The following is a 12,122-nucleotide window of genomic DNA, read 5'->3' on the forward strand; positions in this document are numbered from 1 at the left end:
GAAGATGGAATGCTTGGTATCAATCTACTAATGGCTTTGGCATGAGTTAGTGTTATTTCTTTAGCTAAGTGCTGTTACTTTTGATGCTATGTGAGCATGCTTTTGTTGTTAGACATTCTATGTGGCTTTTCTTGCTCTGTGAGCATGTTTATCATTTCAGTACATGTATGTCGTTTTCATGGTATTTGTATATGCCTTTTGTAAGTTGTTACTAGCTTCATTTTTAGAGTTGGTACCAGCATAACTTCTATTCGTTTCAATGAAAACTGGTGGGTTTTTTTCCCACTTTATCCAAAAAAATAAAATAGAATTAACAAAAATTTCGGATACTTTTACCCAGTAGCTGAGGTGCACTTTCATTAAGAAAAATGGACATTTATAATAGCTATTATGCTAAAATATTCCTAAACTTTAATAATTATCGCTTATATATAATTCATTTTACATTAAATTGGCTTAGATTTCTTTCATTTTTTCGCCATCAAATCCATAAAAAAATTTTGTAAACTAAATAACTAATAAACCTCACACTCGGCATAAAAGGGACGATCGTTGAATTTCATACTCGCACAGAGGATCTTAATTTGGCTGTTGGAGGTGATTTAGTTAAGTTGCTGCTTGAGCCTAGATCCTCGCAGTTGCAAGCAAGAGATTTGGTTAATGTTACAATCTCGTTATTTTTGGTTTATAAGAGGTGAAGATGAAAGGGGTGAATAATATGAGAGTGAAAGGAATGAAAATGGAGGTTATCATTATTTTTTTAGTAAAGTTAGTGTGTGTTTTGCTTATTAAAGGGTTTGGTCAGCATAACTCTCAAATTTAATGGATTAATTTTAAACGAGACGAATTTGAACTATATATTGAAACCGATCTATTCACAAGCGATACATGTACATACGAAAAAAATTTAATTTTTAAATTTATTTAGTACAAAGTCAAGTGGTCCAAAATAGTTGAAAAATGAATGCATTAAGATAACTTGTAAAACTTCATTTTTTTGCACATACAAAGTCATATTTTTTACCACTTGACTTTATAACAAATAAATTCAATTTTTTTTAAATTTTGTATGTACACGCATCACTGATCACTCATAGAGTAGACCAGTTTCAATAATTTGAATCTATCTCATTTAAAATTAATATAATAGATTTTGAAGTTACGCTCAACCAACTCTTTAATGATCACAACATACTCTAATTTTGCTCTTAATTACATTATTTTCATGCATTAAGGATCGTAAACTTCAAATTACTTGATGTTTGATAAAGTGTATATAAAATCTCATCATTATTTATAGAAAAAAATACGTGCATCATATATCATGCCTGTAATATTGAATTTCAAATTTAAATCTTGTGTATTGGTATTTTAAAATTATCAAAATAATTGATTTTCATGTGATCCCTCCATAAAAGTATCTAATCAAGTAAGAATTAATTATGAGTTTTTTTCTTCTCCTTCCATTCCTCTAATATAAATCATAATTAAACAAGGTACGAGATTATATATTTTTTAACATGTTATCTCTTTGATTGGTGGACAAATTGAATATAACTACTTATAAATTAAACTTCGAAATATCAATATTTAGAAAAAAAAAAAAAGAACTGAGTGTTCATACCTCATCCTATTGCTGGCCATCTTTTGAATCCAACGGAAGTATCATCCTAAATTAAAAAAGTAATCGCGTGATGACCAATATTTCATAACTTTAGTGATTTATACGTAGTAATTTTTAAATAAAATATAATAAGAGAAATGTCGGCATGCTACTTGTAGTATAGTGACATGTCGTGTTACTTTCTTAAAAATCTATTTTTTCTAATGAAAACTAAAAAATCTACTGAATAAATTTCAAACTGTTGAAACCAGTCTATTTCATAAGTGATATATTTGTATGTAAAACTTATAAATTTTTGCATTCATTTATTATAAAGTAAAGCAATAAAAAATAATGAAAATTATATGTTTTAAAATTAACTTATTTCTTCATTTTTTGACCATTTAACTTTATATCAAATGAATTCAATAATTTATAATCTTTGTATGTAAATGCATAACTCGTGAAGTAGATCGGTTTTAATGCTTTGAATTCGCCATTGAAATATATCCAATAATTATTTTTTAAAAATAATACGGTATGTCATTATATCACATCACAGATAGCATGCTAGCTTTATTACTATAATAAATTGATAAATATGGAACCGCTCTATTCAAAATATCACGCATCGTGGAAGCAAAGCAAGACTTTTTCTTTTTTATGCATATTTGGTTTTGAGTTTTGCACGTAATAATGATTTTTTTAGACTAGGAGTAGTAACTTGTATTTTTGGAGTTGTCAAAGAAAGCCCGAGAAAAATAAAAAAATGCCTACAAATTGCAAATTAGTCCCACAGGAGCAAGATTTCGGGTAAAAAATTTAACGGAGTAGTTTTTGCTCTACAGCACACGATTTCATATACAGTGCTATTTAAATTCAATAGTCCGTCCGCTGTATGAAGTTAAAACTGCTCTGTTAAAATGTTTACTCAAAATTTCAGGGTTCCTAATTTGAGGAAGCGTACGGTGCTAACTTAGTGTTAACTTATTTTGTTAACTTTAGTGTTAAAATTTCTTATTCTTGCGTTCTCGCTTCCTCGCGTGTTTGTCAAGTCTCTCTTCTCTTCTTGATTCTTCTTCTCCTCCTCTCTCACTCAACGACAACAATGAGCTCGAAGGACAAGAAGACGGGTGGCGGTCGCCCGGCGATCCGTACGCTCGCCGATCTGAATCGCCAACCCTCCTCCGGCGATGGAAGCGATGATTCCGATACCCCTCAGGAGTACTACACCGGCGGCGAGAAGAGGTGTTTCTTCTTTTACTCATTTTTATTCAACTATATCTTTTGGATCTAGTCATGCTTTGCTCTCTGCTTATTGGGTGCTCTTGGTATAACACTTAGGGTTAGTTGATTTGTGACAAACCCTTGTGTATTTTAAGAATCACGTACCCCTGCTCGCAGATTCTTAATAAGCAAGTTTCATTTTTCAATACTGATCTTTATTTATTTACTGGAAAATTTTCATCTTTCTTCCGTGGTCTATACAGTGGAATGTTGGTTCAAGATCCAACCAAAGGCAATGGCCCTGATATAGAGGGTTTCTTCGAGCAGGTGAGGCAGATGGGCGCTAGGCCGGTGCGGTACGAGCAGCAAAACCCCTCAAGCTCTAGCTCAGGGAGTTTTACAGGGACTGGCAGGACACTGTCTGGGGAGGCAGCCCCAACTGTACCGGCACCAACTGTTTCCCAACCACCTCAAACTTCCCTCCACCACATCGTATTCTGGAACAATGGGTTCACTGTCGATGATGGTCCGCTTAGGATGTTTGATGATCCTGAGAATGCTTCCTTTCTAGAGGTAACGAGTTAATTTATGATTAATTTACTGCTATTAATTGCTGGTATCCATTCTAAAAACAAGCTGTCATTTCTGCTAACATGTCAATTACTAGTTTGATGTGATCCTGTACCATGCGATATGACTTTTGGTTAAAAGTTACCTGAGCTTGATGGTCCCCATGCTTAGTTTTATTGGAATTTGCTTCTTCTTGGGGTAACTTGAGATGAATTTTGATCTAATAAATTGTTCTGTTACAATGTGTTAGAACACCCCTTCATAGATTCTTACCGTCAAAGTAAATGATATGACTTACTGTCGCTATCTTTTAGGATGTTAAAATCAAGTTATTTACATGGGTATCAAAATGTAAATAGAATTTGTGCAAACAAGATCCTAGCATTCATTATGTAATTCCTAATTGGAGTTTTGATCAAATTTCAATTTCACGAATCATGATCTCAGCTTTAATTTTTGTGTACATTACTAAGAAAATCTATGTATAATTATGCATGCAGTATATTTAGATGTAGATTCTTAGTTTGTTCGTCACAATAAACAAGTGTGTTATGATGCTTAGGGATTGTGTTATCTTTTGCTGCCCCAACCCCCCCACCCACCCACCAACCATCAGAGTATTCCACTATCACTACTTGCAACTAAACTTTTAAGCTTTTGCAATGGCCGTGTTCTTCTTCTTCAAAGCCTTTATTGCCAAACAAGTTGGGGTAGGCTAGAAATGAAACCCAACCGGAATCAACAACACAAGGACTTCCCAGGAGGTCACCCATCCTAGTACTACTCCTGCCCAATTCGTGAGGGTTTCATTTCCATAAAGAGATTTTTTTTTACCGCTGGCTCACCAAGCCTATCACGAACCCTCCTTTTTTTACCGCGGGCTCGCCAAACCTATCGTGAGAGTTCGCGATGGCGTGTTGATTGAATTTTTTTTTTATGGAATGCAAAATGAGTCCCTTGTTGTTTTGTAGTTAATTGCAATTTTGAACAGTCTGAGCTGTGTGTCACGTTATTGTTTAGGGTGAGCTTTCTGGATGGATCAAAATTACTGAGTGATAGAGATCTCCTTAATTAGGGCATTGATGCTTTTTTTTATTTCTTGATCGTATTGTTGTACTTGCTTAAATGTCTCTACGAAAATAGATGCTAACGCTTTCCTTGAGCCACAAGAAAACTTTTAGAAATATCTAGTTAAATAGCAAACATAAAACTTTATCTGTTCATTGGTTGCAATTTGAACTATTCTTATATACTAATTTGGTTCTTTTTCTTCTTTATTTACCGTATCGTTCAGAGCATTAAGAGGTCAGAATGCCCCAGAGAGCTGGAGCCTGCTGACAGGAGGACAGTGGTCAATGTCAACCTCTTTAGGCGTTCCGAAGATTATCAGGTATGTCTTTATTAAATTTAGTTGCATTAATTCTTCTCAAAATGAAAATGAGACTAAACAAAACCTGGTTTATGCAGGCACCTGTTGCTCCTCCTAAGCCGTTTCAGGGTGTTGGGAGAACCTTAGGGGAGGGATCCTCATCTGACACCCCTCCAGTTGCCGAACCCAAGGCTGCCTCCAGTTCAACCAACCCCAGCACTGTCTCAGGGTCATTGATTGGGTTGTCTGTTGATGATTCTTTGCCTTCCACCCCAATACAACTGAGATTGGCAGATGGGACCCGCATGGTTGCACGCTTCAACACCACTCATACAGTTGGACACATACGTACTTTCATAGAAGCTTCAAGGCCTGGTATGGCAACAAACTACCAATTGCAAACTGGGTTCCCTCCAAAGGTGTTGAGCGATACCAGTTTAACTATTGAACAAGCTGGTCTCTCAAATTCTGTTGTAATTCAGAAAATGTAGATCTGGCTGTGTTTGTTTGAATCTGTACTGTATGTTTTTATATAGCATGTCTAGAGCTGTGTTTCAGTTTATGTTTTTTCCATACCAGTGGGGGTATTGGTACTTGCTGACTAGCTGCATTATTTTGCTGGTATTTATATTTTCTGACTCGAAAACATCATTTTCACTGTGCTACATTATCTTGTCTGCGGGATCATTAGTGGAATGAGTTTTTCTTCAATTTCTATTTTGGCCTGAGGTTGCATTATGTTGGAGAATGCTCTAGTTAATAATGTTCCTGGTGAAGTTTTGAGTAATGTTTGTCATAGTTTTTGGGAACCTGTCTGTTAAAATTAAACCGCTCGGACTGCACTTTGAGGTGAGATTTTGGAACTAGGGGTGTCAATGGGTACCAACACGTTAGGTGGAAGCATTTTAATACCTTTACGAAGTTAGTGAAAAAATTCTTTTACCCTTACTCGTAAGCTAACGAAAAATAAATTTACCTTTTATCCTTAAGCTAACAAAAAATAAAAGTTGCTCATACTTGATAGATAAACTGATAAAAATTGTCATTAAATAGATATGTATGAACCATAAATAGAATATCATTTCATACATCATATCCATATAAAAAAATCAATAAAACTATATCATTTCATACATCATATCCGTATATAAAAAACCAATTTATATTTAATTTTGAGAAATGTTCTGGTACCCCGAGCCATCATATCCGAGCACGTCCCCCAAGTAGTTTAACTGAAAAAGCTTCTAATGTTGTCTAACTTTCATTTCCAGCGCTAATATTCAAACATTTAAAGCTATGTTTATAACATTTTACAATGTTACTCACAAGCATATAAACCTCTGTTTGAAAGCATTAAAATTTTAAATCTGTATAGTTTTAACTCCTAACTACTTTTGTTTTCAAGCCAAAAACGGAAAGATTCCTTTCACCCACTTTTTTTTATTTTTTCTCTAATCATTATAATTTATTTTCTCGACAATCCGTGATGAATTTTATGAATCTAAAAATACGAACGTTTTTTATTTGATTTTATCTAATAAGATTTATGAAGAAATACTTTTGAGTAATTTGAAAGTCATTTTTTTTAAAGTAAAAGTCATAAGCACTTTAAATTTTCAAGTTTTTAAATCTCAGTTTACAACCATTAAAATTTCCAAGGCTTTGTACATGAGGTTTATATGTTTTGAAGTGTTATTGTTGAGATTTAAATTGTTTGTACATGAGGTTTATATGTTTTATTCTAGAGATTTAAAGTATCATTAATGAGGTTTATATGCTTGTAAACAAAGGTTTAAATTATTTTGAAGCAAAATAAAAAAAAATAAAAGTCACAAAGATTTAAAGTGGTAAAAAAAAATTACAACACAAATATAACTCAAAAGTTATTCTTTATGGATCTCATTTGAAAGAGAAAATTGGGTAAAAACCGTTCATATTTTTAGATTCGCAAAATTCATCACGGATCGTCGGGAAAATTGATGAGAATGATCAGAGAAAAAAATAAAAAAAAAGCGAGTGAAAGAAATTTTTTCCGTTTTTGGCTTGAAAACAAAAGTAGTTAGGAGTTAAAACTATACAGATTTAAAATTTTAATGCTTTCAGACAGAGGTTTATATGCTTGTGAGTAACATTGTAAAATGTTATAAACATAGCTTTAAATGTTTGGATATTAGCGCTGAAAATGGAAGTTAGATAATATTGAAAGTTTTTTCTGTTAAACTACTTGGGGGACGCGCTTGGGGATTTTGTTTGAGGTACAATTATCAGGCTCCTTTAATTTTTAATAATTACTCAATAGAGTAACATAAAAAAAAACAATTTATAATTAAATTTTAATAATTACTCAATAGAGTAACATAAAAAAAAACCAATTTATATTTAAATTTTAATAATTACTCAATAGAGTAATATATGTGAAATAGTCTTCATCCGTTATGTTAACAAAAAAAGAACTTTATCCTTACACGTACTCAACGTACTCAGTAATCTAACAAAACAAAAAATATTTCATATTCGTCTTATCAAACGCGATATTAGTCAGATTAACGGATCTAAAGGTGCTATTAACATTCCTATTGTCAGTTGAAAGTAAGGATCAACTCCAAAAAAGATATGCACAGAGAGGAGAAGGAAGCAAAGGTGTGAGGATCTTCCCGTGATTGGTTACTTGCTCCAAAACAACAAATTTCGGAGATGAGAGAGGGACGAGAAGAAAAACAGAGATGAACTATGCTCAAAATCTAAAGAGAAACTCAACAACTGTGTAACTTTTAAATCAGAGCGTAAAAAAGATGAAACTCATATCGAAACACTTTGTAAGTGTCTGCTCCGCTCCACCATTTCTCCATCAGAGAAATAAGAAATTTTAAAGCCGATGTTTTGAGAGTCGTCCGTCCGCTCTGCTTTTCCGTCTCGCCCCGCCACCTCTGCCCCTCCTCTAGTCCGCCCGGTTCATTTCGACTCGCTCCATTCAAGCGGATGACTCTGTTGCTATTCAATGCTCCGTCTCACGTTTTGAGCAGATGCTTCCGTCCAACTGATCTAGTTATCGCTCGTCGGTCCATCTCGCATTACTCCAACTGAGCAGGTGCTTCCGTTTAACGGATCTGGTCATCACTTTTTGATCCGCTTCGACTCTCCGGGTTCGATTGAGGATGCTGTAAATTCGCTCCGTCCGCCGTAGTATCTAATATTAGTATATAAGGTACGTGTTGTTGTGGTTGTGGCCAATGATGATAATGATGATGTGTTTTCTTCTTCCTCTTTCCTCCCCTCCTCTCCTTCTACCCCTTTCCATTGTTGCGGCCTCCTGTGAGGTGACTGTCCTGGTCCAATTGACTCAGCTTTCGATCTGGTTTGATTCAGTGCCTCCTCAGCTGAGTGGTGACTGTCCTGGTTCAGTTGATTCAGTTCACTGTCTGGTTTGATTCAGTGCCTCTTCGGCTGAAAGTGGTGACTGTCCTAGTCCGGTCTGCTTTAGTTCCTGGTCTGGTCTGATTCAGTGCCTCTTAGGTGCGCACTCTTATAGGCGATGTTGACGAAGGTGTAGTCACACTCGCTCTACTGCTATGTTTGCATATCAAGAGAAGAGAATGAATAGGCCAATTGACTTGCTAATATGGCGCGAACTGAACATTTTGCAACTACTTATTTTACTTTCTCTCTTCTCTTTAATTTTTAGCAGTGATAGATTTTACAAGTAGTTCATTGTATATGATACTATATATCTTTGTGTAATATAAATACCTATGCTAGAACAAGCTTGTAATTTGCTCTGATATTAAATGAAATTGCCTAAGGGCTTACAACCAAAAAAAAAAGATGAAACTCACTTACTTCTTCACCTCCTTTTCTTCCTATCTATTTACATTAATAAAAGAACTCGGGAGAACACCCTAACACAACCTTCTTTTTTTTTTTTGGATAATTTTGGTGCGAGTTACTGAGGAAAAGTTGTAGACCTTAACCATGCATACGAAAAATCAAGACAGCAGAAATTTTGCCCTTCTGTCCACTCGTTTCAATTTCAAAGTAAAATCAAATAGCATCTCGAAACAAAAATTCTGTTGCAATTCCCTAAACCCTGAACTAGATTAGTCCCTGCTTGATTTTTTTTAAAATATCATAATAAAAAAATAAATAAATCAAAACACTCTATATTTAGAAGATTTTCATATTTATCCGGGCCGCACGGTCTATATACAGCTCATTTATGGAAGCTACATTGGCTTAGAGGTCTTCAAAACTTAAATATATTTAATATTACAATGCATTTTTTGTGATTTTAGGAGATCTCTACGACAATCTGCACCTCCCTATAAATTAGCTGTAGATTGACAGTGTGCTCGGATAAATATGAAAAATTTGCAAACTAGATTGTTTTGGTTTATTATTATTTTTTTTTTTGCGCTACAAATAAAAATTTCGGGGTCCCTGCAGCTTCCTTCTGCTAAAGCGAAGGGACATCTCCAGTTGTTTAAATTTTTTGAAACTCGTTTATATTTATGGTAAAAAATATTAATTTATAGGTCTTGAGTGGAGAGAGTGCCTTGAATTGCATGATAGCTGGCTGCGTGCCGCTACCAGCAGCTACCACGTCGCACCAACACACACGCACCCATCTGTCTTATCGATTATTTATTTACAACTCAAAACTCATAACAATTAGAGTTCATCTCATTCTCATCAGTCCTTGCCTTGTTTTTTATTTTATTTTTTTCTTATATTTTTAAGAAAAGATAAACTCTTCTCTCTTTCCCGTTCTTCCACATACAGAGCAATAAGAGAATGAGAAAAATGATGATGTTGCAAAGGCTGTGCCAGTCCATGAAAATGAAAAAGATGGCGATGGTTCCATCACTTGCCGTTGGAAGCAATCTCGTTTCGAGGGTACCGCTATAACCCACAACTCTTTTCCTCCTCAATTCATTATTTAATTACTCTAACAATTTCAATTTCATTCCTTCAAAAATTGTACCTTTTTGTTTCAAATATGTTTCATCAAGGAAACAAACTAGCTACTAGCAAGACTTGAAACCTTTCTCTTCCTTTTTATTTCCAAAAGCTTCCGGCCCAAACGCTGCTTGTTTGGGCCGGGTTTTAAATTTATTCAGACAATGACATAATAAATAGTAAAGTGATATAAAAAGCAAATGATAAGAGTAGTTGTACTTGTCCAGACGCAAGTGCTACGCATCCATTATGAATTCATGACCTATGCAGTCTGTACTACTACTATTACTACATTATGTTGACATATGTATATATTATATATATGTACATGTACGTGTTGTTAGTTGTTACCATATTTATTGACTGAATTTGACTAACACTTTGATTATATATGCTAATTATATATTGGTAATTTAATTGTCAGAAATTACTTGACACCATCCATTAATAGCATTGTTTTGTTGTACTAATATATGATATACATGTTACCAATATATGAAAATTAATGAACATTTTTTTAATTAATTGATCAACAGTTACAATTTCAATTATCTTGCATTTATGTCTATGTACAGTACTCAACTGAGGATAAAGTAACCGAAATGGCTGAGAAGGCAAGATCGACGGCCGAAGAGTTCCTACGACAGGCCAAGGAGAAAAAAGATGAAATCGGTGAGGCAGCAAAGGAAACCTTAGACAACTCCAAGGAAGCTGTGCTCGGTGAGACCCTCCAAGAGAAAGAAAGGTTTAAAGAGAAGGTTGAGAAAGGCGATTACGATTCTGATAGAATCAGACGTAATTAATTACACAATTAAGATGTTTCATATGCTCCAATTTCGATCGATCGGTGTTTCTCCTCTAGTGTACGTACTGTCAACAAGCTAGATTAATTTGTGTTTTCCACTTTCTAGTTGCTGCTACCTGTAGAAATTAGAAATAAATATAATACATGGTTTGTGTAGTACTATATTACAATAAATATGGTAAAATTGTACTGTTGTACAAATTACTGGATGGAAGAAAATCTGATAATGTATTGTCACTTTGTCAGTTAATTTATGAAGCAAATGGATGGTTTGATAAATTTGTAAGGGAAATTAAAGATGGATGGATTATGGATAGCTAGGAAATAGTGTCCACATAGTTACTTCAGTACCGTTTCTGGCATCCTCTTGCAGTCTTACTTGATACTTTCTGAGGATGACTGCTGCTAGTCTGTACCTTCTCTGATTCTGTACAAGTGAGTGACATCGGAATATCGGATCCTCTTCCCGATTAATATCCTAATTATAGTTGTTGCCTACGCTAAAACAAAATTATATATTAAGATATTTATATCTGTATATAGGGAAGGAAATTTGCGCTACGTCTTGATCACGTGTCGTATTGTGATCAAGTCAAAATTTTACGTCGTATGGTGCTGTGATTAAATTCAGCAAATTAGTCATTACACGTGAGACATGCGGTGATCACATGTGTCGTGTTTAAACATGGTCATATTTGATCACATTTTTTTTTTTTTTGCAATTTAAGGTAATTTATTTAAAATTTAACATTTAATCAAAGATCAAACGGTATTGATCACGTGCAGCGTGATCACATATCATACTTTGACATATCATACTTTGTGTTAATTTTTTAATGATGATCACAACCCGGAATACTCGAATTTCGAGTTTACAACACATAAATGGCAAACCATGCTTGGTGTGCTGACATATTCGGTTATGATGTGAAATTTTTTTTTTTGTCTCTAGCAAGATATTCCTGGTGGCATTTGGGGGAAATAAATTTGCTACGATCCTAAAAGGGATTGTAGTCCTACGATTCCAAATCTAACCTTTTATTTGTTTTGAGATTCGTGCATAAAAATCAACTTTTATGGAGATTCGTAATACTTAAAAAATGAAAGGTTTGATTTGGAATCGTAGGACCCGATAATTCCTTAGAATCATAGCAGATTTATTTCCGGCATTTGGTAGAAGTCAAACTGAGAAACATCTTTCAAAAAAAAAGAAAAGAAGAAAAGCAAACAAACTAAGCAACATCGAATTTTAGGATAGCAAAATTAATGAAATCCGCGTAGGAAAGCACAAATCTGATGTGGAATTGTGGCAAATTAATGTGATCATCTCTAATTCTACTTCCTTTACTTTCTAGATACTCCCTGCTTTCTAATGAAATAATTTACCCCCATATGTCCACAAATGAAAAGCATTTTAAAAGTCTTGAGGTGTGCTAACAGTAACAGTTACTCTATAATTGATAGATAATTTTTATTGACAGTACTTTTTTTGTTGTTAATTGTCAATTATATAATTGAACTAAATACTTAGACAAATATATCTTTAAATCTCATATTATTAAATGAATTAAATTTACTATTATTATGCGTACCTA

At 34.1% G+C, this 12,122-nt stretch overlaps 1 protein-coding gene across 1 annotated transcript; it reads left to right on the forward strand.

Annotated features, from left to right (window-relative positions):
• The first annotated feature begins 2,623 nt into the window (after window positions 1-2,623).
• Window positions 2,624-5,484, forward strand: LOC144568328 (plant UBX domain-containing protein 3-like). Its single transcript, XM_078318636.1, has 4 exons — window positions 2,624-2,851; window positions 3,094-3,403; window positions 4,695-4,790; window positions 4,868-5,484. The coding sequence occupies exons 1-4, from the start codon at window positions 2,712-2,714 to the stop codon at window positions 5,258-5,260; spliced, it is 939 nt and encodes a 312-aa protein (XP_078174762.1). The 5' UTR covers window positions 2,624-2,711; the 3' UTR covers window positions 5,261-5,484.
• Window positions 5,485-12,122: the final 6,638 nt, after the last annotated feature.

The sequence above is a fragment of the Carex rostrata genome, chromosome 17 (genome assembly GCF_964058835.1).
Source record: "Carex rostrata chromosome 17, lpCarRost1.2, whole genome shotgun sequence".
Classification (NCBI taxonomy): domain Eukaryota; kingdom Viridiplantae; phylum Streptophyta; class Magnoliopsida; order Poales; family Cyperaceae; genus Carex; species Carex rostrata.

What these genes read in the sequence shown, in the direction of transcription:
- LOC144568328 (XM_078318636.1), top strand. Translation starts at nt 2,712, where the DNA reads ATGAGCTCGAAGGACAAGAAGACGGGTGGCGGTCGCCCGGCGATCCGT. An exon ending in TACACCGGCGGCGAGAAGAG is followed by an intron (nt 2,852 to 3,093) that starts GTGTTTCTTCTT and finishes TGGTCTATACAG; the next exon opens with TGGAATGTTGGTTCAAGATC. An exon ending in GGCGTTCCGAAGATTATCAG is followed by an intron (nt 4,791 to 4,867) that starts GTATGTCTTTAT and finishes TGGTTTATGCAG; the next exon opens with GCACCTGTTGCTCCTCCTAA.